The 26,526-nt window shown below is 38.3% G+C and overlaps 1 protein-coding gene across 1 annotated transcript; it reads left to right on the forward strand.

The window, feature by feature from the left end:
• The first annotated feature begins 11,504 nt into the window (after window positions 1–11,504).
• LOC145772267 (transforming growth factor-beta receptor-associated protein 1-like) lies at window positions 11,505–16,166 on the forward strand. Its single transcript, XM_082584131.1, has one exon. The coding sequence runs from the start codon at window positions 11,505–11,507 to the stop codon at window positions 14,196–14,198; it is 2,694 nt and encodes an 897-aa protein (XP_082440257.1). The 3' UTR covers window positions 14,199–16,166.
• Window positions 16,167–26,526: the final 10,360 nt, after the last annotated feature.

A 26,526-nucleotide genomic window follows, 5' to 3' on the forward strand; every position in this document is an offset into this window, starting at 1 on the left:
ATATGCGACCAAGACTATTAACACCTTTTCTTTTATCGGTTTTCGATTTAATTCTCACACATTGCGAACAAAACAATGCGTTCTGTTGAATCATAATTGATTTCACAGCGGGAAGACCTCGTTGAAAAAGCGCGTTTGAGGGCAAGAGCAACGTAGGCTGTTTTTCGATTTCGGCATTCTTTAAGTTCGTTTAAATGATCTAAATCTCTTTCGCGAAGTATTTTATCTTTGAAACACCACTTGTAATAGCCATTTTTGTTGCTCCTCAACCATAAATTTACGGGGGGCGCCGCCCCCCGGCCCCCCCGGGAGTCGGCGCGTTTGCTTCACGGGGTACTGGGTTAGGTCTTTTTATGTTTTTTTTATGTTTTTTATTTAGGTTTTTTATGTTTTTTTAGCTTTTTTTTCTATATCCTACTAATGCAGTTATTAATAAAATCATGTGGGAAAAAATGTCTACTTATTTGGACAAATCAATTTTCACTATGAGTTTTCAACATTCAACCAGTTTAGGAACTGTTTAGTGTTGTATTTTGAGGTACCGGTACATTAACATTTTTCTTAGAATGTGAAATGTAGCATCATCAATTTTGGATGCTTTTATAACAGTATTTGGTATTTCAATTTGGCTGCGATTCAGTATCTGCAGAAATTAAATTTAAAAGAATACCTACAACTGGTAAGCAGATGTAAGGCTATTTTAGATATTTATTCGGATAACGGATACTATGCTAACAGGGTTGCCGGATGGCCTTTTTTCCGGCCAAGTTTCAGAAAGCTAGCCTTTTTAAATTGCTGTTGGTCTAAAAAATTAATGAAAATGAGACCAGAAAATCTCGCCTTATTTGGCCCTTTTTATGGTTGCACATTTTGACCGGTTTAGAAAGTATTATTTTAAGTAAATTGCAAATAAAAGTATCACTTATCAGTTATCATCACTTGGAGTCTGACCTACTGTATATCCGTTTTGATTAGTAGCCCACTCCCAGTACTTTAGCCAGTGGCATGGGCGTCCGCACATAGGGGCAAATGGGGTCAGCTGACCCCCCCTGGAAAATTGTTGGATGAAAAATAAAAAAGCGAGAACATGCAAAAATAGGCAATTTTCTGAAAAAGGGGGCAGGGGTGAAGGTGATACGAGTGATGACTGGCTGGTCAAGCTCTCTGATTGTGATCATCACCCTTCTTCGGGAGTATCCCACTTCCTCTATTAATTTACAAAGATAGCCTACCTACGAGCTACTGGTAATCGCAAAATTCGACAACTTGAGCTCCTGTACTCTCAGAACCACATTACTAGTGCGGGCACTGGCTTTATCTCACATAAATCTGAAGAAGGATAATTCAAAGTTTCAGATAAAATCATCTCGTATTTCGTGAATTCAATGAAGCTGTTCGTAACATTGAATCATCCAGAAAAGAACAATCAGCCACCAGCCCACCACTTTAGTTAATCAGTTCTTGAATAAAAAGTGAAGTCGACGTGGGTCTTTGCCGAATGTTTCGATGGCTTTTTGGATGAACGAATTTTGTCCCAGTTTATTTGGCTTTTGTGAACACTCATCATACACAGCCCGGATAGCCTGTCATCAGACATAGCTGATCTGAGCCATGTTTTGACCCACCTCATTGTGCTGAACGATTTTTTTACCGTACAAGTAGTGGCGGGGAAGGTCAGTAATGTTATCATCGCTTGACGTACAGCTGGAAAAAGTTTCATAGTCCACAAATTCCAATTCTTCCTGGTCTTCGGACTGAGGAAATTTTCCTTTTATGGTTATGTCATACCACGACATGGCGTCCTGCTGAAAATTGTCAAAGTTGTAGAATTGGTGTATGGTTTTGACCAGGGCTTTGTAGTCTGAACGGTCAATTTTTTCCATCTGCACTGGATGCAGTCGGTATAACATGAATGCCGGCATGTTCGTCTTTGAGAAGCAGCTTCAGAGACTGGATTAAAGAGTCCATGTAAGGAACGTAAATAGAGCGGCGATAGTATTCCTCACTGGTGCCACCGCAGTAGGGCGTAGGCTATTTGCTCTGAATACTTGACGATAATTTTCAAATTTGCTGTTGATATATTCACAACTCATAACTTTTTTCTGTGTATGGTTTTAAAGATTATATAGACTCCCAAATACCATCGCGTAATTGAAATGCTTCTTTTTCTCTGTTCTTACCTTCCTTTACTATCTCTTCTTGGAACTACTATAGCTACTAGCAGTCGGTCGCTGCGGAAACCACACAGTTATGACAAAACAAAGTGCATTATTACCCCAAATGTATATATTACACATTACGCAAGGTCCACTTGAGCACGATAATAGTATGCAATAACACGATTATATAACTCTGATAATTTTTGCTCTGGCCAATTTTGATAAAAATCCGTAGAAATGTAAACACTGATAAAAATGATAAATTGTCTGGATGGTATAGCCTAATAATCAAATTTTCAAAAAAAATTTTGCATCCGGCCGAAAGGGCAGAGTGACCCCCCCTAACCGAAAACCTGCGGACGCCCTTGGCCAGTGGTGCCACTGCTAGTGTTTTTGGGTTGCATCTAGTGTTCTAGTGTTTTTTTTGCTATCCAATGTTTTTTTAGCAATTTAGCGCTATGTTGGTGTGCATAAGTTTGGGCAGTGTTCAAAGTAGCCCCACCTATTTTTGTTTGGCTGCATTAATGTGTTTGCAGTGCTTTTCAAAGTGGACTCGAGTTTTTTGTTTAGTTACACGGTTACACCCAATGATGACCAAATTTGAGATATTTAGCATAAATACTTTAAAAAATACACACAAATGACTGTGAAAAGTCTTCAAAGTAGACTAAAGTAGGTAGCGTAGCCTACCATATGGTACCGGAGGCTTACATTTCGTCGGCTTACATTTGATGAGTGTGGAGTTCTTAGACTACGCTACCTCAGAGATGATTGTGAGTAATATTGCATTTTTGACAATATATATATTTGCAAAGGCCAAATTTGGGAAAATTTGTTCGCTCCCCCAAAATGTTTTACTCCCCTACGGCTATGCCTTCAGGGCTCTCACTTTCAAAGAAATTCAGTTCTACTTTGAAATTTTGAGGACTTTTAGCACTCACTAACGCCATTGGCTGTCATTTTTGTACATTATGCATGTAAACTAGAGATGTACCGATACCAATATTTTGGCCGATCCCGATACCGATATCACTTTTTTAGGCCGATACGGATACCGATATTTTGGCCGATACTTTGATGTTACAAAAAGAAGCAATTTTGGTATTTGCAAGGAATTATATCAAATGCTAAGTTTTACCTTATTTGCATAAAACTATTAAAAAAAGCTTTGAATTGGCATAATTTATTAAAGATTCAAGAATCCAATCTCAACCGCATTGTTGTGTCATAATAGTAGGTTTTAGTAATGAAAGGCCACCGTAATTGATGATTGGGGTATAAGGAAAAAAACATTACATCATAATTGGGGTTTCTGAAAAATTAATAAAGTGTTTGCGCAAACTCTCCAAATAGGCTATCATATTTAATAATAAGATGTAAATTGTAAACCAAGTGATTTGTGTAGTCGCACAAAAAACTATTCGACAAGTAATGTGCAACCTAAAGGCGCTTGTCGTTTGGTTGAAAAGCTTTTGCCAGGCCAAGACCACCCAGGCGGCAAAAATGCACAATTCTGCATCGCTCCCACCCCGCCAAATGCTCAAAAAACCCGTGCAACTTGGCTGCCCCCAGCAAGCTGGCTCCACCAGTCGGCGATTCAACTTCCACCCTTAGCCGCAATAAACTCACCAAGCTAAAACAATGTCACGGCAGAATAAGTAGGCCCAAAAAGAAAGCAATTGGACCACGAATCCTCATCAAACCAATCAAAATGGTCTTGTTGCGCCCAAGATGACAACCTCATTGCGAAGAAAGGAGCGTCCCCCCCGGCCACCAGCACAAGGCTGAGCACTCACCAGCACAGCGAGCTGCCGTGACCCGCCAACCACAACGGTGCAGCTTCCACACTAGCCATTTCAATTCTTGCTACAAAACGGCTGCCGAGAAACATATAGTTGATTGGATGGTCTAAATGGCTAGCGTGGAAGCTACACCGTTATGGCCAGCGAATCGCAACAGCCCGCCGCACCAGTGAGCGCCCAGCCCCGTGCCGACAGCAGGAAAGGACACTCCCCCCACAATGAGGCCGCCATCCCAGGCGCAACAAGACTACTTATTGATTAGTTCAGTGAGGATTTGCAGTCCCACCGCCCCACCCCGAGCCCACCCACTCCGCCACAACATTGTTCAAGCCTGGTGAGTCCACCACAACGAAAGGCGGAAACCAAATCCAGGCCTCGAAATTCACGGCGGACACGGCGGACATGTCCGCCGTCACAGCATGTGATGTCCGCGGGAAGTACCCTCTAGATCGGTCATATTTGTCCGCCGAGAAATATCGCAGAAACTAGCGATACAAATCGTCATTGCATAGCACGAACAACTGTTGCAAGAATATAATTTGCGCTGGGAATGCGAAATTATCGCATTCCAAGCGCGCATCTAGAAAAAGTTAATACTGTATCTTTTAGCTTCCATTCAAGCAGAAAAACTTTCGAATTTTACGTTGCTTTAACGATTGATGACATTGAATCAGCGTAACAAAGGTGAATTTTTTGCTAAGAATCGATGGGAGTACCGGTACTTCTACACTAATCACGCGCAACTTAGTTCAAGTCTTACGTCACAATGTCTGGCTTTGATCTCCGAGTAATATTGATAAGGCAAGGTTGGTTACAAAGTTAGATTATAAGAGTAGGCTACTACAGCAAGATGCAGCAAAACTTAAGTTTTGGTATTACAGTAAGAAAGAAAAGGCCCAGGGAAAATTCTGAAAGTGAGAATGAGGGCGATGAACCTACTACTAGGAAATTTAGTGGTGATAGACGCATATATTAAATGAACAACGAATGTAAGGATTAGCTTTGTCCAAGATCACAACATATCGTTTACCCCAAGCCATCAATTTCCGATCATCAAGGCCATCAACAATATGAGTGACAACGAAAAAAATCAAAAGAGGTTGTTTGAAATCGCATATTTCATCGCTAAAGAAGAGCTCGCATTTACGTTTTTCCCTCAACTAGCCGGTCTGGAGAAAAGACACGGAATAGATCTCGGTATCACGTATCTTAACGACAAGCACTGATCTCGTGGAGATTGGCGCACGTCTTTGAAGATCGATGCTATTGAAGCTCTCATCATAAGCATATGTTTGGATGGCCTTGATTGCGCTGATTATAACTCCGAGCCTGCCGTGGTCTCGTGGAATACTGATACTATTTTGAAAAGGCGACCGCATCATGGAGAGGGGAAAAATAATTGTGCTTTTTCTAATGTTTTGTTTATTCTTTTCGTCACTTTCGCTCACATAACATGTAAAAATAAACCTAAAGAAAAAAGCCTATAGTGAAACTTTGCACATCAGAAAATAGTAGCGTTACGCGTTAGAGTTTTCCGACTCGTGCCCAGAGCATTGTGACGCAAGAAGCCACACGACCTCGTTCGGCGGAAGTTAATCAGTTATGCGGCGTATTATTTTTTTATTATTTATTTGCATCAGACACAAAAAGTCCATAGAATTCAAATTTTTAACAATCATCATCATCATATTTAGTAGCTACACGGCGTCAAGCGCACGTTGTTGGTCTGATGAAAGCCTTTCAGAGTAACTTTGCTGAAATTTTAAAAAGCCAAAACCGTAGCTATGATTCTCAAATGGCGAAGATTTATCAAGATAAAGGGATTAAGTATGACGATCGACGTTAAAACTGGTGTGTCCGCCGTGAGACTTAATTTGTCCGCCGAGATAGCTGCTCAGACCGGACACGTTTGTCCGCCGTCAACAAAAACGAATTTCGAGGCCTGCAAATCACAAACTGACAGAACCAGCCCACCAAAAAACAACCAAGCCACACGGGTCCCTCAAACGTCCAGCAACGCAAAAACGATGCAAAACTACACATTCCCGCCACCTGGGTAGTCTTGGCCTGGTTTTATCCTCTGCTGAGAGTAAGAAAAAAAAACACAAATGATAAATATTGGAGAAATTGAGTCTCCTTCACAACTTAAGAATCGAACAACGCAAAACTGCTGAAACAAAACGTTTTGTTTGAGTGAAAGAATCACTGTAAGCAAACAATGCCAAAAGGTGCGTGCATGATGGGACTGCATGATGGGAATCATGGGACTGTGAGGTATCAAAAATTTGAACAGGTTGTTATTTTTCTACTTCAATGTGATGTTAGTTACTACTTTAAAAAATCTATATCTTTGCTTCCGCAGAAAATCCGCAGCAAACGCCTTTTTTATATACATGTTTAGTATCGGCCACAGTATCGGCCAAATTTTGCCGATACCGATGCCGATACCGATACTCAAAAATGGCCGATATCACCGATACCGATGCCGATACCGATATATCGGTACATCTCTAATGTAAACGATCGTGTATTTATGATACTAGTGTTTTTTTTGTGAATCTAGTGTTTATTTCAGTCAAATCTAGTACTTTTCCATGACAAGAGAGTGGCAACAGTGCCAGTAGCCTATAGACAGGGTAGGGGATGGAGTGGAAGACGTTTTTTCTGTCTTCCATCCTGAGATTTTCTACCATCTCCATTCCATCTTTACATTTTCTGATCTCCGCGTTGAATATGCTACAAATAAACCTAAAAACCATAGGGTCTGCTACTATTCGGTGAGTTCGATTCGGTGAGTCCGATTCGGTGAGTCTGATTCGGTGAGTTCCTAACCTCTAACCCTAAACCCCTAACCCTAAAACGGCAATGATAATTAGGCTACGGTACCCGATAATTTAAAAAAAAAATTGAAAAAATCCCCCGTTAAGGGATCGGACTCACCAAATCGGACTCACCGAATCAGACTCACCGAATCGGACTCACCGAAACGGGCCATTCCGAAACCATAGGCTAAATTTAAGCTAAAAATTTAACAGCAGTATTTTCGTAAGGATTACGTACCGTTTGAATTATTGTTTAAACGTACGGTACCGTTCGAATTATTTCAGCAAGCAACGTAATATTTTTCATGTCTTGATAATAGAAACTTAATGATGAAATTGGGATGAAATGATGGAAGATCATCAAGATCTTCCATTCCTTTCCATCCTTGACATTTTCCATCTTCCATCCCTTCCCATTCCCTGCCAATAGACATAGAGAGTGGAGTAGTCAGTAGTGAACATGCTAGCTGTAGTCTGTGGACACTGGACAGTAGGGTGTACCATTTTTCAAAAAGTTTTTAGAAATTATTGCGGCTATGTATTACGGGTTTCCACTTTTGTTAAAAAGTATTTTGGTAGAGTTTCAGAATTTTCTCGCCAAAACTGTGGTTCTGCCGCCATTTTGAAAAAATGGCGTCCAGATAAGATATTATGAAAGTCTACAGCCTTAAACTGGCGTAATGTGATCATATAATATGTCGATTACGGGGTTTTTGAGGTCGCAGAACTCGAATTTGGAGTTAAAAACACTCTACGGCAACAATTTTGCAAAGTGAATTTTGACATATAGATGTGACCACACTGTTTTGGACTACAGATTTACATGAAAAGAGCATCTTATTGTCATTTTAACCTTGAAATGCATGTAGGCTGTGCATAAACTTTTTTAGTCGGTGTGATTATATCAATCAGTATGAGGGAAAAATAACATGTACTTTCTCGTGTACTTTCACATCCGATGAAAATCTACTAATTAGTCCACAGTATAGCCTGTACTTATAGTTACTAACCTACCTGCTTATTAACTAATGGACGGCAACAGAGTACCCCATGGCAGACCAAAAAGTTCGAAAAGCCGAACTGAACTCTCCCAACTGGGTAAATGCTTTACTTTTACACGACGAAGATCATCATTAGCTCAGTGACTCGAAGAGTAGCTAGTGATCGTACGCAAGTTACAAGATTCAGATCAGTAATGCCACTGAATGAGACGGCCGGTGAAGCACACCGCTCACTGGCACAAAAACCAAAAAGAAAGTTCTTCCTCATTGGGAACACTAGCGAAAGACTAGGTGTTCCAAAGCTTCCTAAAAGCTCTGACGTTCTTGCTAGGCTGTTGTTCCTCAGAGACGAAAGTCACAGAACGATCAACCAATCCATCGTGATAGCAAGGGAAGAAATTCGCCAGGTATGGAAACATCATTTTGGCGTGGGTTTGGTATTTGGTAAGAAAAATGAGAAACAATCTGGAACAGAGAAGTAATCGTGAAAGGTTAATATTGTTAAAAATGCTGATATAGATCAGCATCTGAGGAATTTGTATGAAACTTGGTATCAACTAGAACTTGATTCCAGGCGTGAGAGGAATAATATAGTGATTCATTTAAAAAAACGTTTGCATGATATGGAAGAAAAGCTCAAGGATTCTCTGAATATATGTAAGACTACTTCGCGATCAATTCTCATGCATTCTGGTATTATTGACTGGAGTACAGATTTGGAACATCTGAAAAATCAGCTCCAGAGAGATCAAGTAGGTTGCGCATTGGGCAGAGATGCTCTGTAGAAGAGACGGGACTGAGCTAGAGAAAACGACACAGTGCAGCTGGTAAAAGGAAACAGAAAGAGGATGTTGCTGACAATCTGAAAACCGTGAAGTTGGACTTAAGTACAGATGAAGAAACAGAAAGTGACAGTGACAACTGGAAAACTCCTGAATGGAAAAGAAAATGGGTATTATGTCGCCTAGTCTATACCTTTAACATCTGATCGACTTGGATGAGCTATCGGCAAAGAACAATGTTCGCTATGTGGCTCAAGCGTCCGGCATACAAGTCGAAGATATTAATATAGGTCACAACAGCTCATAGACTGGCTAATAAGACTATAGGTCCTCTCACTCCCAAATTAATTATCAGAGATGAGTTCCAGGCCCCTGATTTGCCAATAATTCACTGGGCCGGTAAGATTCTGAAAATGAGAGGAAATGTTTCATCAGAACAGTGCTGTGTATATGTATCTGGCGTTAGTTTTGATGATGAAGGTAATGCAGAAATGAAAGCTTCTGGGGATGCATGAGATACCAGACGGCACCAGATCATCTCAGGAACAGGTCGTTATAAAATTGGTGGAAGACTGGAGAGAGAAAGGTGTCATTGATGGTAAGTATTTGATACGACTGCCGTCAATTCAGGGAAGTGGCAAGGTAGCCTACTTGTAGGCTACATTGCTGGAGGCAACAATTGGGAAAGCAATTTGGAACTTACTGATCAAGAGTGGCAACAAATACCCGGAATGGCCCGATTCGGTGAGTCCGATTCGGTGAGTTCCCTATTCGGTGAGAGCCCTATTCGGTGAGTTTTTTTTTTAAATTATTGCGCGCCGTAGCCTAATTATCATTGCCGTTATAGGGGTTAGGGGATGGGGTTTTTTGGGGTTTGGGGGGATTTGGGGGTCTTTGGGTTTTTTTGGAGTTTGGGGTTTTTTTTGGGTTTGGGGTTTTTTGGTTTTTTTGGGGGGTTTGGGTTTTTATTGGGGGGTTTTGGGGTTAGGGGTTTTAATTAGGCTACGGTACCCGATAATTTTCAAAAACAAATTCAAAAAAATCACCGAATAGGGCTCTCACTGAAAAAGGCTCTCACCGAATCGGACTCACCGAATAGTAGCAGACCCACAAATACCAGTATCAAAATGGAAAAATTTCAGTGATTATAAGAAACTAAGCAAATTCGTTTTGAACGTAAGGATGGTCAACGATATTGCGGAACGCGGGATTAAGCTAATCACTGATTTTATTGACAGGTGTTCTGACGAAAGCCACCGGAAAGCTCTCTTGCTTGTCGTGCAAAGGCACAGAGAACAGTTCTCAAATTACAAAAAGCTACCTTAGCCAAACTCAATTGTTAAAGGAATTTGTCAAAAATTCAGTGAATTGCATGTTTGCACAACTCTGATAGGCTATTGTGTTGATGAAATACTGGGAATTGAAATCAATCAGGACCGAAGCATAAGGAATAGCATGCAGAAGAAAGAGGGATGGATCGTGTTTGAGAGTGATTAACTCAATTTGTTTGTAAATGAATCGTGTTGTTATTTCAACAGTTTGACAATAGTTCAGGAATGCTCATTCTGGGGTGAGGTATTCTTGGTCAGGTTGCGTCCAGTCCATGTCTGCAAAATTTCACCATAAATTCCAAGTGGTAAAATTTCACTTTGCAAAATTGTTGTCGTAGAGTGTTTTTGACTTCAGATTCGAGTTCTGCGACCTCAAAAACCCCGTAATCGACATATTATTATATGATCACATTACGCCAGTTTAAGGCTGTAGACTTTCATAATATCTTATCTGGACGCCATTTTTTCAAAATGGCGGCAGAACCACAGTTTTGGCGGGAAAATTCTGAAACTCTACCAAAATACTTTTTAACAAAAGTGGAAACCCGTAATACATAGCCGCAATAATTTCTAAAAACTTTTTGCAAAATGGTACACCCTACTGGACAGGGTATTGAAATTAAATATAATATGTTTAAATAAAATTTAGTTATTACTCTCTAAACTCTTGACAGCCTGTTTCAATCTAAAAGAAGGATCATCAAAAGGTCCTGAAAAATATGCAAAAGCAATAAATCGGCAATACCTGAACAGTTATTAAATAAATATACCCGGTAGCCTAATATATGTTTAAATCAATGTCAATGATTTATCAATGTCAGATAAATCGGTAATACCTAAAAAGATATTAAATATGGTTATAATATGTGTAAATGTAATATCTTGAAAAATATCCTGAAATACCTTAATATCCTGAAAAGATACCTCATCATCATCATCGGCCATGCCTGAATAAGGCGTCGGCTACCGTGAGTCTCCACAACGATCGATTGTCCATACTTCTAATTAGGTTTTCAAAATTTTGGTTTGTCCATTTTGAAAGATTTTTGAAGATTTCCAAACGTGGACGTCCCCGGTGCCTCTGACCAGGAAATCGCCCCATCATTACCGAGTGTTCAATTCCGCGTTTGCGGTAGACATGCCCGATAAATGTCATTTGTCTTTTTTTGATAGTTGTGATGAGGACGCCAGGGGTGCACCCAGAGCGTCTCCACACTTCTTCGTTAGTGATTTTATCCATCCAGTTAATTCCCATCATTCTACGAATGAACCAAATTTCAGCACTGTTGATCTTCTTCTCTATCTTCGGGCATACAGTCCAGGATTCACAGCCATAAAGATACCTATATGGTATATATTACCGATTTTTTGCTTTTGCATATTTTTCAGGACTTTATGATAATCCTCCTTTTACGGTGAAACAGACTGAAGGGTTTTAAGAGAGTAATTACTATATTTGATTTAATTCGCTTTTTGCTCGGCATTGAGCACTTTTTGTAGTATTTATTGTTTAATATATAATAATATTTGTTTATATAACTTATAGGGTTAATCTTTATATTGTAGTTTTAAAAACATCAACAACCTAGGAAATATTTGTGTTTAACATGGGTGTTAATGTTTTTGACTTGCAACTGCTTGTTGGAAGGGAAAATATTATGGGTGATAAACCTCGTATTTGCATTGAAAGTTTTGAAACATCTGGAAAAAATTTGTATATTGGAACTAATGACTGTTTTATGTATCACTTTGTTTTGCAAATTCACGAAATCGAAGATTCAGAAAGACGAAACTATTCTGTTAAACACCAGGGGAAAAAGTACATTGGTATGAAAAAACCTATAACTCAGATTAAATCTGCTGCTGCACTGAATCATTTACTTATTAATTGTGACAGTACTCTTGTTTTGCTGAGCATGTTGGACTTTTCCATTGCCACTGCTGTGTCTGGAAAGATTAAAAATTTAAGCAGATTTTGTGTGAATGAAAGGCCATTAAACCGAAGCCCTTTTTGTGTTGAAATTTGCGTAGCATTTTCAAAACGTAAATCTTTGCAAATTTATCAAGTGGATCAAGATCGTGTTGTTCCTATGCATGAAATATCTCTTCCTGACCATCCAAGAAATATGTGTATTGATGGAAGGTACATTTGTGTTGGAACGACTAACGCCTACTTCATGGTAAACTTTGAGACTAATACCAGGCAAGAGCTATTTTCCCTTGATAACAATTCTAAAAACTTATGGATGATAAACAGGGTTAGTTCATCTGAGTTTGTAATTACTGCTACAAGTGGCTTGGGTGTTTTTGTTTCTGCAGATGGTACATCTAACAGGCCTCCACTGCAATGGTCGGAAGGGGTGTTTTCTTCCACTTTGGTTCATCCATACATTGTTGCTTTGGATGATGAATTTATAACTGTGCACAGCTTGCTTGATCAACAACAAAAACAATCAATTGCCTTTCAAGGTGGTACTCAAATTTCTTTTTGTGACGATGGAATGGTGGTTGTATGTACCGCTAAAGATGTGTTTATTCTGACTCCTGTAGCACTACAATCACAACTTGAGACATTGATAGCCAGTAAACAAGTCGATGAAGCAATTTCTTTGATAAAAATTTCAAAACGCAAATTACAACCCGAACAGTATTCTACTTTGTTAAACCGAGTTTATTGCATGTCTGGGTTTGTTCGTCTTCAAGAGCTAGAATTTGACAATGCCTTGGAATTATTTACTGCTGGGAAAATAGATCCAAGAGAGCTTATTTCCTTGTTTCCTAAGTTGCTGCCTGAAACAAGTGACTTCAAGAGGATGCTCCCACCACTGCACAGTGTTGCAGATATAAACGACATGTGCAAAAATGACAAGGCTCAGGTTTCCAGTTGTCAAGAATTTTTAGCTTTGTATTTAGAGATGGTGTGTTCTGATGAAACAATTCCAGTTTTAAAATTTGACCCTGAGTATGTTGAAGGGAATACCTCAAATGATATTGGAACAGACGTTTTCTATTCTATGATCATACTTTTGGCTCAGCTGGGAAAAGTTGAAGATATTCTACATCACATTCCAATTGATTCTAAAAAAAATGGCATATTAAGGAGAATGTCATTTAATGATCAATACATATCAGATTTAATTGCAGAGCTTGAAAAGTGTGGCTGCTATCATGTTTGCGCAATGATTTATTTGAGCCTTGGAGATATTGAAAGTTCAATGAAAGTCTGGCACAGTATTGTGCAACAGCATCAAGATTCTTCCTTTCCTGGCTTATTATTTGTGGCTGAATGCTTAGCCAAGCATTGCCAGAATGCACAAGTTTTGTGGAAAAATGCTGAATGGATTTTAAGTCAGGATCAGAAGGCTGGTGTTCAGATTTTTATTTCTCAAACCATGCAGGATATTACACCTGATGATGTCATTAACTTCTTACATAAATACCCTGATGCTGTTATGGAGTATCTTCATCATCTTGTCATTGTTCAATCTGTTCAAAAAGAAAAGTTTCACACTCATCTTGCTGTTTTGTACCTTGAGAAAGTACTGTTGCTAAAGTCAAAACATATGAGTGATTATAACAATACGGATGAAATCTGTGATGCCCGAAAGAAATTACAAGGTGTTTTGTTGCATTCGGATCTGTACAGAGTTCATTTGATTTTGGGGAAAGCAGAAGAAGCTGGTCTTTATAAAGAACAGGTAATTCTTCATAGCAAACTTGGTGAACATAATAAAGCACTGGGAATATTGGTGCACAAAGTCAACGACCCCAAAGCTGCCAAAGAATACTGCATCAATCACAGTGGAGATGATACTAACTCATGTGATCAACTGTTTTTCAACCTCCTTACTGTGTATCTTCAAGACATATCTGTTTCTACTACATCAGGGACATCTAGTGCTGCTGCGATTGATTTGTTAAACCTTCATTCACAATATTTTCAATCTGAAAATGTCTTGCATCTTTTACCCAATCATTGGGCTGTTTCTGTTGTACCCCAGTTTCTGCAGAGTAGCATGAGAGAGCCACTTCATGACTTAAGAAACAAAATGATAGAATACAAACTGTTGAAGGCGCAAGTTTTGCAGTTGCAGCATCAATGTGTAAACATGCATTCTAAGCCCATTTATATTCAAGAAGGAAAGATTTGTCCAGTGTGCAATAGGCAATTTAATGATAGTGTCTTTTTCAGATATCCTAATGGTGTAGTCGTTCATACCCATTGTACAAAAGACCCACACATTTGTCCTGTGACTGGAAAAATATTTAAAACGAAAGTACCCCCTGTGAATCAGCTTTGAAAGTGCAGTATAAGTTATCCAATGTTTGTCGGTTAGAAAATAACACAATTGTGGATTTAGGTGCTTTAAATGCTTCATCTTCTTTAGTGTGAGACATAATTGTTTAGATTTATTATTATATCAGTTGAAGTGATGTATGACTGCTTACTTTTAACTATTACATCTTATGTATTTATGCCAGTCAAACAATATCATAGTGGTCTCTCAACATGTATCAGATTGATCCTTTCCTTGATTTTTGAAAGTTCAGCAATAATTTTATGTTAATCTAAAATTCACCAACGTTTAGTTGCACATTGATTAAATTGAAATTTTCATGCAAAAAACTAAGAAATCTTATTGAAAAGTGTAAACTCTGCATTCTACAGCATGCAGTAGGCCATGTGGCCATAAAAACAAAAATTGATTTACCATTTTTACCTTAAACTTGATTTACCATAAAAACATTGCTTTTGACTTAAAATATCTTGACTTTTACATGTTATTGTTTTTTGAAATTTAAAACTTTTCTGTCAATTTTTAACCAATTTGGTGCTCGTTTACCTTGCCGGCCAAAATGATACCAAAATCAAGATGAAGTGAAAAAAGTTGGACATCAGGCAGACCATGGTATCAAGTGCAATAGTCTCTAAAAAAAATTCTTCAACTATGATTGTAATAAAACAATAGATAGACATGTTTTGTTAATTGTGTATACAGTGGAACTCGGGTTGCACTTTGTTTCAATATCACAACCATACCGGTTTACAGACTGCAACCACTAAATAGTTTATCTGAAAATGTAAATTTAACTCTTCTGAAGTGACCATGTGTGTTCAATATACACGATTAGTGCAAGAAAAGATTATGTGAAATTGCGCAGGCAGGCATACCCTAAAGAATGCAACTGCACAATAAACAACCTGTGTGAAGTGCACAACAGTGTTGCCAACTTATGCTTTTTCCATATTTGTGCGTGTTTGTTAGTGTATGCATTTTTTAGAGATTTGCAAGTTGCTTGTTATTCCGGCTAGCTTTTCCAGTTTTTTTCAATCTAGGCTTTGTTTTTAAGATTGAAATTGAGAGTTTTTATAGTGGCCAATGTTTCACTTTTAAATATTTTTTTTTTCATTATTTCTATAATTGTTACGTGCCAATAATCCAATATGTCACATCAATAAGCATCTGCTTCTACTGTTGTCGGATAGAGAATTTTCTTGGAAATTTGAAGTTCTTTAAAGTAAAAGGTTGTAACATTGAAATTTGTTGATGATATGAAATATTTTTTGTTGGAAAAAAATGCAGCCCATCTTCTATCATCTCTTCACGATATTGTAAATTAACTGTGATATGTCAACAAATGCGTAAAGACCAAAGTTTATTTCTAATTTTTTCAAATGTAGTAAATAATGTTATAGTGATGCCTCATTCTTTTGAAGTAAAAACTAAATTTCGTTTTTGGATTGTCATCCATTAGAGGCTATCTACGGTATGTGAAATTTGTTAATCACTACTTGCATTTAAGGGTATATACTTGCCCAAAGCCTGCTAGCGTGACCGCTTGAATACAGTCCTGTGGGTGGCCGAGTAAGCCCGGTTCCACTGTATTGTAGAATTTTTATTACGACTGTGTTAACAGCATTTTATCTGGGAGATGAATCACAGTATTACAATTTAAGTTCTGAAATTTTTGCAGTCTTATTGCTAGTACTTAGCAGAATGCAAAAATGCCGCTTTATGAAATAAATGTGATGTGACTTCAATTGATTGCATAGAACGTGGGCACAAAAGAGCTTCGAATGTATGCGAGTTAGTGTGCTGGAAAAGTGAATAGAAATAGGCCTAGATGCTGTTCAATTTCAATATGACTCTCTCATAGAGTTTGTTCTATCCACCAGATTGCTTTCTATTTCTATCATTTGAGAAAAGCTTTATATATATATAGGTTTTAATTTATTGTTTTCTGAATTCTATAATTTATATTTTGCTTTATTTCAATGCTGATTTTTTGACATTTGTATTTTTGTGTTTTGAATTAATAACAAACTATTTTATTTGGCTTAATTGAAGCATAGTGTAAGATAGCCTCTCTATCAGTTCACATATTATAACATTATTTAGCTGCATGCCAGCTGCATAGCCGAGCGGTGAGAACCTTGGAACGGTAATCCAAAGGGTGCCGGTTCGACACCGCTCAAGAGCATGCGGCTGTGTCTGTGGCAGGACACTTAAAGGTATGCCAGAAGGTGGACACGAAGATTGGCTTCCTTGCCTTCCCGTCCACTTAATCTAAATCTTCAACCACCGGGTGTAAGCCTGGATACGACAAACAAAAAAACATTATTTAATAATAGAGCTTCAGTAGAGAGTTTGTATTGTTGAACCATGTAGCCGTACGAAGCCGAGTAACGTGATCAAATTTTACCTATTGACATTTATCTTAAAGGATCCACATGGGGGCACTTGATGATATGATAAAATAAATGACACATCAAACATTTTCATCATCACATGATGTCCCCTTCAGGAAGACATACAGTAATTTTATCTACATCTGAACATATTATAACAAAATTTGGAAGGCCAAACAAAATTTTGCACCTTGTCTATCTGTACTACAAAAAATATTGACGCCGTCAGCGCAAACGTTCGAAAAACCATACGCCGTATGCGTCAACGCAACTTGTAAAAAAAGTTAGCGGCGTCAGTGCATACACTAGCGTAAACTAAGTTTGTTTGCTAGGTGCCAAACATTCACGCGGTATGAACCACTCGAAACAAACAAGTTTTATTTTGAATTTCCACGAAGAAACACAAGCATCTGAAAGTGTTCATCTGACATTTTGCTGCGTTTTGGTTTCAATATGTCTTTGCCCATTGAAAACATTCTTTCAACTGCAGCGCTGGAAGGTATTGGCGTGTTGTAGCGAAAAAAAGACATTAAAAAGTATGCGTTGACGCTATGCGCTAAAAAACCGCGAAAACTTTACGGCGTAGCCTCAAGCGACAACTATCCAAAAAATGTGGCCGTTAGCGTAAACAAAAAGTCTACGGCGTAGAAATTTGCGGCGTATACGTATTACGTAATCTCTGATATCACATCATGTGATGTTTTAACGTTGTTTAATGCAGTTACCTTTAGATCCTCGTGTAGATTGTTGAGTGTTGAACTAGTGAGAAGTTTTTCCTGTTAATAAATTTATTTCTCAACCATAGTGTTTTATTCAGATGTAGATAAAATTACTGTATGGTATTCCTGAAGAGGACATCATGTGATGTCGAAAACGTTCGATGGTTGATTTGTTCTATGTAGTTTTTTGTTTTCTGTACATGTTAAAATGAACGTGAATATGTTGAATCTGATTTAAGTTACTCGGTTTCGTATGCCTATTTAATAATACCACAAATTTTATTACAAAAAATAATGACAAAGCTACATAATAGAACTACACACTCTGGTGTGGTCACCATTTTCTAGTTCCTACATGTTCTCCATCCATGTTTAGTTGATGCAACTTAATGTGTACCTACTGTACCAGTGTTGATTTGAAAATTAGGTGAAGATCATTTCATGGTATTATTCATTGTTAGAAATTACAATACCCATATTTATCAAACACAGTATTGAATAGTCATTTAATTGCTGTTTAGTGTCGGAAGACATGGTTTTGCTTGGTTTTATTCATAAGGTTTTGTTTTCGTTTTGTAGTAACGTGTGATGTCTTGTCTTTAAATAAATAATTAACGTTTTCTCACCGGCCATTGTCCCATGCTTACGTTTCATGATATTTTTTGATGTAAAAAAATGAATCGACATGGTTATGATTAGACATGGTTATTTGCAGTTTAACTTCTTAAAAGTATTGAGGCAATTCTGTACCAGAATATCACATACTTAAAACTGAGCAGTTCATTAATAGTTAATTATTAATGTTTCTCGGAAGCTTCACCTGATTGTTATTGTATTCAACATGGGAGGATTATTGTTCCATCCTAATGCCCGTGTGATTTAATTTCCAACAGTGAAATGGCAAAACGTGAAAGTAGTGTCTTTTAGTTGTTCAAAAGGAGAAGGTCGCATGGCATTGGCACTGCAGTCAATTTCTGCTTGGTTTTATATTTTCAAGGTAGATTGGCCAGCGTGGCTCGAAATTAACTGCTAAGAAAATTTACTTGCAGATAGACATAATGTTGATGTTTTTGCAATGTGCGGTTTTGTATGTATCGCATACATAAGTAAAAATGTGACCAATTGACTATCACTTTATGCTAAGCTTTATTTTTGGTTGTGTTTTCTTGTTGTAAAAATGAGCGAAAATTGACGTTTAGAATATACTGAGTTGTATAAGCGAGGTACACAATATTTCCCGTGGCCTGGGTCTATCTGCATCTCTTGAAAATCACTTGGAAATTTTACGGAACCCGCCATTTAAGTGCAGTCACTTGGAAGCTTGCCAGATAGGCGTTTTCACTTTGTTGCAGGATGATTTAGATGTTGATTTACTTCATTGCATAAACCAATACCAAAATAGTCATGCAATAAAGTGACCCAACATCTTAATCACATGGCGAAACAGTGAGGACTCCTGCTTGACATGCACTTTCAAAGAGTGACTTTGCCAAAGATGTCGAGGACCCAAAATATGTTTCATTTCATCTTATGTTTAAGCTTTGGTAGAGAGTTTGCTTTGTTGAACCATAGAGAAATAAAACATAGTAACTTTAGCGGGTTTAGCATACTTTATTTCACACAAAATATAACATAATTATAATAAAATAAACTCAAACGTTTTCGACACGTACGTGTGTCCTCATCAGGCATTAAATCTGCAATACATAAAATGAAAAATCGTAAGATAAATTTGACTATGCACTGTAACGACACTCTGGACTGAAAGCACAAACTGAACAAATGATACGAGAATGATTGCGAGTAAATTATGCGGTGGGAAACAGATCACATGAGGTGTAGACTACAGGTAGACTACATGGAAGCCTTAAGAATCAAACGTAACAATCCATCTCTCAACCGGCAGTCATTCGCCTGTGGCTCATCGTTCCTTTTGTGTGTGTTCTAATTGTTTTGTCCAATGCCTGTAGTCTACACCTCATGTGATCTGTTTCCCACCGCATAATTTACTCGCAATCATTCTCGTATCATTTGTTCAGTTTGTGCTTTCAGTCCAGAGTGTCGTTACAGTTACAGTGCATAGTCAAATTTATCTTACGATTTTTCATTTTATGTATTGCAGATTTAATTCCTGATGAGGACACACGTACGTGTCGAAAACGTTTGAGTTTATTTTATTATAATTATGTTATATTTTGTGTGAAATAAAATATGCTAAACCCGCTAAAGTTACTACGTTTTATTTCTCTATGGTTCATCTTATGTGTACTGTACTTAAAATATATTTGTCATAGCTTTAAAGTGTTTTCGGAAAGGCATTCTGATGTACGAATTGCCAGGCTGTGCTGTAGGCCTATTGGAAAATCTGTATTCAGCTTGTTTCATAATGGGAGTGCCACTTGAAGTCGTTTGACGACATCAAATTTCCGTTTTTCTAAAGCCTGTTTAGGTATGGTATGGCACTATTTTCGTGCTTTCTGCTTTATGACATTTGTGACCAAACTGCGGTTTGTGCTTAGGGTCAGCTTAACTGCGCCTTCAAACCACTGTTTGATGTCAAATCTTTGTTTTGTGGTAAAGTGTATGTTGACAACCCCTGCTTTCACACTTAATTGGAGGCGGTTCGCCAAAAAACCTTCAAGGTTATTGACAGCTGATAATGATATAAAACTTTGCACCTTCATTTATTTCAAGCAATTTATTTCACTCAATTTTGCGTTGTATCATTTTGAAAATGCCCTAAATACTTTCGTGTTATTATTTTTATGATAGCTGTGTAATTAATTTCTTGTGCATTGGACTAATGTTCTCACGTCATCAACACAAGTAGGCTGCCATAGCCCATATGAAATGTTGTAGCACTCCATTTTAACAGCGTAACTTAGCAAGTAGATGGATGTTACAAGTCGGTTCATCTCAACTGTTTCCTTGTTTTCTTTGTTTACATCATGTGCAATATCGGTAGTAACAACAATCGTATTTACTATTTTCAAGTCATTTGTCATTTCTAATTTTATACAGCCGATCACATCACATACAGCAGATCTCGTTTTCTTGTTTTGGGGGTGAAGCCTGTCATGCTATTGTCAGGCAAAAAATGGTGACGGCTTCAAATGAATTGGACCTAGTCAGCTTAACATAACAAGGCTATTTTCTTTGATTTAGAAAGCAATTATCTGCTCTAATTTCCTCACCTGCACCTGCCAGTGGCGTAACCAGATCCATTTTACAGGGGAGGGGCAATGCTTTTTCCAGGAAGTGCAACTTTTTTAGCGACATCATCATAAACGAAGGCGATATGAATTACTTTTAAATTGAGGTTAGCGTTGAATATTAATTGACGATAAAAGATTAACTTTTTGTCTTGGAAGGCTCGGACTTGCCATCCGGATTACACGTGCTGATTCTAGTTATATAATTGAAGGAAATGCGACACAAGTGAGAGAAAAAAAAACACTTTTATTTCGTCTGTTGTGACAATAGTAGCCTACGGTAGGCTCAGACGCGGATCTAGGAGTTTTTTTTGGGGGGGGGACAGAAAATTCGAAAATCAATTAAAAAGAAAAAGATAAAACAGATATGAACAATGATCTTACGACATATACGATATGCTATAAAATAGACATTAAAACAGCCATTTTCATCAATTGTGAATGTTCAAAAAATAAATTTTGCTTGAATAAAAATTGTTACGCATGCAAACTAAACTTGCAATCTGTTTAAAACCCTGTATGTAGAGTCCATGACCAATTGGATATGTGTATGTTTGTAGGCATATACGGTAATTGATTGAAATTATAATGAAGACTAAAAAGTCTAAAACAGCCATTCAACGTTTCAGATTGTTTCAACTGGCGTCATTTGGTTCAGCGTTGGTTTCAGCTGAGTCAGCTCCCTACAAATGTTGCTATTAAAATGTATTTGAAGTTGTATGAAAGACGACAACGGAGTTTAATCGATGGATAATTTTAACCACAGTAATAACAAAAAATTACCCCCCCCCCCCCCCCGAGATAAGTTAAGTTCGCCGTGGGACCATGGGGAGATGCGGCCTGATTTGTCACATTTTGCAGATTTGATTACCGCTACTGCTAGTGTTTGGCTGACATTTATGAGATTTTTTTACTTTTTGTTCTCTCCGAATGATATAGCCTAAAAACTCTTTTTTGGTTTGGGGAAGCAGTAGCAAATGAGAAAAAGTAGCCTAGTACCTACGTTGAATCAGACTGTTATTAAAAATTAACAGTCTGACTAAAATCTTCAAAATCAAATTGTCTTTGTTTTTAACCTCTGAGGATGTTAAAACCTACTGTGTCATCTGGGGAAAACAGTAAAGAAAGCGTAAAAATATAATATTTAGAAAAAAATATTTAAACATTCGTCTAAAGCAGTCAAAATCTGGAAATTTCTGCAAAATGTGACAATAGGCCGTATCTTTAGGTAGCCATGGTGGGACTAATATCAGCTGTTTAGAAGCATATCAAACCATTTGATGCGGAAACATAGCCTACAATTTCAACAATTCCTTACAAACTTTCGGAGGGGCGGGGCCTCCTCATAAATCCGCGCCTGGCTAGGCTACAATTGAAAACAACACAAATAAAATAGCACCATAACAAACTAGATTTCACAACAGATAGGAAGCAGCGAAAGACTATACCAGTCATCGAGCCAGTTTCTAAAGAATGAACAGTCGAACACGCTGAATTAAAAATACATTTCGTGTTTATGTGAAAAATTAACCGATGAATCGCGAAAAGCACATAGAAAAGTTTGATGCTTTTCGCTGGAGAAGTCGAAATTCGAACAAATTTTTATAACAGTTGTTTCAAAAATGTTGGAGGAAAGCCTTGAAACTTCTTTTGGTTTACTGCAGTAGGCCTACAAACAGATTACAATAAAGTGGTTGCGGGAAACAATGTAGCCTAAATACCCTAAGCCTTGAAAACTTTGTGATATTTTGCAAAATTAAATAATCGGCACCACTTAACGCAAAAATAATTCTTTTATTATTTTGGTCATTTGCATGTAGGTTACACAGGCATGGAGGGACCACGTGGGTCCACCTACTTTATTTTCTGGGTGGGTCTGGCCCACCCACTTTTGAAAACCAAATTTCTTTGACAAGCTTGTAGGCAGCTCTGGGCTAAGTGTGCGCCACGAAAAATATTTACATGATTCAAAAGTTGTTGAACCCTTGAGCTATTTTGTGTTATTCGCATTGGCTCGTATCACACTACAGAATTTCATTTCGGTGTGGAGTGGATTCGGAGTAGCCTATAAAATGATAAAAAAAAATTTGGAATCGGATTGGAGTGGAGTCTGGTTTCATGGAGTCGGAGTCTCAAAATCACTCTCCGCTCAACATTGATGTGCATCACATAATCTTTTAGTGCGAAAATTCGAAGCGTACCGTAGCTTATCTGCGAAATGAGAGGGATCGAGCTTTGCTACTTATTTTAATCTTTCTAAGCTTCGCAGTGCGAAGGTTGTATGAGGAAGATCTTTCTTTTTAGCACTCAATAAGTCAATCACACGACCAAAATGTGTTTTTTTACACTCATAGGAGTCATTGCAGAACAAGCATGAAAAGAGCTTGCATCAGGGACGATTATGCATGCAGTTCGGCCAAGTTTAGGTGTCCTCCACAACATCACATATGTTGACTGACTAACCGGAACTTAATTCTTGTTTACGAAACAGTACACAGGGACAAAGCATTAAAACCAGGGATGGAGGAACCACGTGGGCCTGGGCCCACCTACTTTATTTTCAGGGTGGGCCTGGCCCACCCACTTTTGAAAGCCAAATTTCTTTGAAAAGGTATCGAAAATGGCAAATCAGAGAGGGAGTTCCAAAAAAGGTCTTCACTCATTTGATACACACTCGTTTCATTATCTTTGATAGCTCAGTAATGAAATCCAGTCTTCAAACTTTTCTGTTGAGTCCATTATTGAAGGGCAGCACGTGTGGGTGTGGTTGCGTGTGACTGGTGGAGCAATGTATCAATCAATATAATTATTCTCTATGCTCTTTATGGTTAGAACAGGGATATCATTACAGTAGCCTACTGTATAATGCTGCATATTAGCCTATTACTCCCAGTCCCAGTATTATAACTGTGTGTGTAGCCTACTGTAGCTATTGTTGCCTTTTTATTTGTCCTACATTGCCACATTTTGTACAACGCTATAGAGCAATTCAACAATTCTGTGAATTTTTTGACCAAATCCGGCCCAAAAATGGAAAATTTTGCCTGTTGGCACGAAAGGCAATTATAAAAACGCGATGTGTAAATCAGGGGTCGGCAACATTTTTCTAACAGCGGGCCAAAGCCAAACTTTACGTGGTCTTGGCGGGCCGTAGCCTATTAATAGGCCTAGCCTACCAGTTTTGATAGATTCAGAGGCATGACTTTAAGGCGTTGACGTAGCCTGATGCTTTCAGAATATCGGCTAGTAATATCCTTGACGGGAATCTGCTGAACAAATTCTTAAACATCAAAATCTTTGTTCACTGCACGCACAAACACTGCCAGCTCAGCTGAAGGCTTATCTGTCGTGTCTGTGCTCTCATCTATTGCGAAGAACTGTAGATATGTTTTGTTTGTTTGTTTATCTGCATTGCGGGAAAGCGCACTTGAGCGCTATGCATCGGTGTACGCATTCCGATATAGGCTACACCTGACCCACGCTGCAGCCGACGGCAATGTCTGTTTCCGGTTGTCTACTCTACTTATGACTTAAATTTGGTACTACCCATTACTCGAAATCGATCACTGGGTAGAGGCAATTATCGTAAAGTTTCTTTCCCAGAGAAACAACAGCAAGTGCGGGTGACTGGAGTCGAACATGCAGGCTCTCGACTGCGAGCCCAACGCGCTAACCACTCGGCCACTGCTGCCAAAGCGGTACAATAACTTTTTGCTAGATGTTACGTTCTCCGATATCTCTTCTTTTCGTCGAGTTATGGTTCTTGTTGAAAGACTTAGGCCCATATCTGAAAATTGTTTTTTTTTTTCTGGACATATGTTTTCAATAACATTCATCTTACACCTTTTTCTAAATTCTCCATCACTATAGCCTACGATTTCTTGTCTTTTTCTATTGATTTTCTACCTTGTAGCTAGCAAAAGAATTTTCTGATTCATTGGTTTTCCTTTCCCTTGTAACAGAGAAATTTGCTGTTTTAAAGCTATTTTTGAGTAGATTAACTTTGCCGTTCCTTGTTTGGCCCATTAACTTGGAAAAAATAATATGTTTTGTATCATAATGGCGCTTTATGCTGAGTTCTTTGTTTATACAAACAGAAACGCTGCAAATCAACGTGGTCTTATTAAAATGATTACGGTACCGTAATGAAAAGTAGCTACGGTAGGCTACTTGTTCTTCCATTCGATTATACTGTTATAAACCACTGGCCTGCCAATATTGGGAAAAGAGCGGCGGGCGGATGATTCAGTTCAGTTCAGTTGTTTTTATTTCTGACCATCATATCAAAACAATACACGTCAACATAGCAAAGGTCGAGAAAAGGGTAGAAGCGACAAAACGCGAACGTTAAAACGTGCTTGAGACCGAAGTAAGTTATTGATTTGCAAGAAATTTGGCACGGTCGCAACACCTTCAAAAAAATTTAAAATATAAAGGGAAAATACAAAAAGAAAATGTTACAAAAAAACAATTAAACAACATATATTTAGGCTATAGCTTTATTAGCCCACACAGCTTTAGCTGATATATTTAAGATTTGTATGGACAGTTGCTATGAAGATCGGCCATGGTGCGTTATCAAGAGTGCTGATGGTCGTAAGGGGAACACGTCTTGATGCGTTTAGCTCATAGCAAAGAAGAGCAAGGCAGGCAAAGAAAACCCCACAAAGAAATCCTACCACGGGCAAAGCCATTTCAAGCGCAACGCACCATAGGCCTTGCACGACTCACAAAATAGATAGGCTATAACTTGATGACAGGAAAACAATGACAAAAACAAATAAAACAAACTAGCAAAAACAACATGCGGAAATTCAATTATACCCAGGGAAGTTATATCTTAAAGATATCAATTCTTCTTTGCCCCCCAGAAGTTGGATTGAATTTGACTGCTGGGCCTCTGGGTCCACCTACTTTTAAAATGGTTCCTCCATTCCTGGTTAAAACCAGGGAGTCAAACCGAACCGAATTTTTGTAAACCGGTTTTGGTGCAATTTTGTCTGAACCTTAACCGGAACTGAACCGAAAATTTGAGTTAGCTTAAACCCTAACCGAACCCGAACCGGTTGAAAAAAGCGGTTCACTCCAGCATTACGTCATTGTTCGCATTGTGGTAAGTGAAGTTGTACGTAGCATGCTGTTATCTTGGAGGCCACATTGTACGGATGAATTATAGCCTATTCCGTAACACACGATCCACTATCATCGATGCTTTGGAGAGGAATTTTTTGACCAGTGTTGGATTTCAATAGTAGTCCTAGGCCTAATTTTATCGGACCCGAACCGGAACTTATAAAACCGGTGTTGAGACTATTTTTGTCGAAACCGAACCGTACCCGAACCAGAAATCATTGTTGTTGAACCGGAGCTAAACCGGAACTCTTAAGTTTCTTCAAACCCAAACCGGAACTGAACCAAATTTTGAAACAGTCTTTGAACCGGACCCGAACCGGAAAAATCAAACGGTTCGACTCCCTGGTTAAAACTAGGACTGAACCGGGACGTATGGCGAGTTCGTCTGTAGCAGGGGTCTCAAACTCAAATTGTTCAGAAGAGTGAATGGATGTTTGTAAATTTACCCGAAGGCCTCAATAAGCTACACAAAAAAATCAATAAACAAAGAATGCAATCAACGAAGTAGGTAGGCTACGATACGGAGTAAAATCGCACTAAGAACATAAGATCGCAATAAAAGAAATAGAAAAGCAGTGAGAACCCAAAATATGCAAAAGGAAAACAAAAAAGAAAGCAAATGCAACGACTTGGACCGAGAGAGCAAAAATCTTGCAAACGACTTTCAAAAATCACAGGAAAAAACTAAATCCTTGAAGAACTGACACCACAAATATCGTGGCTATTGGTTAGGGCCTAGCGTGGTCCAACTTCTTTTCATCGCGGGTCAAAAACTTTTTTTTATCTTTCGGGCCAATGTTTTTAAATAGCGATTGATGGTTTGGCCCGCGGACCTGCAGTTGGACCACGCTGCTCTAACTGTTCTTTCGAAACG

Source organism: Aplidium turbinatum, chromosome 6, assembly GCF_918807975.1.
Source record: "Aplidium turbinatum chromosome 6, kaAplTurb1.1, whole genome shotgun sequence".
Taxonomy (NCBI): Eukaryota; Metazoa; Chordata; class Ascidiacea; order Aplousobranchia; family Polyclinidae; genus Aplidium; species Aplidium turbinatum.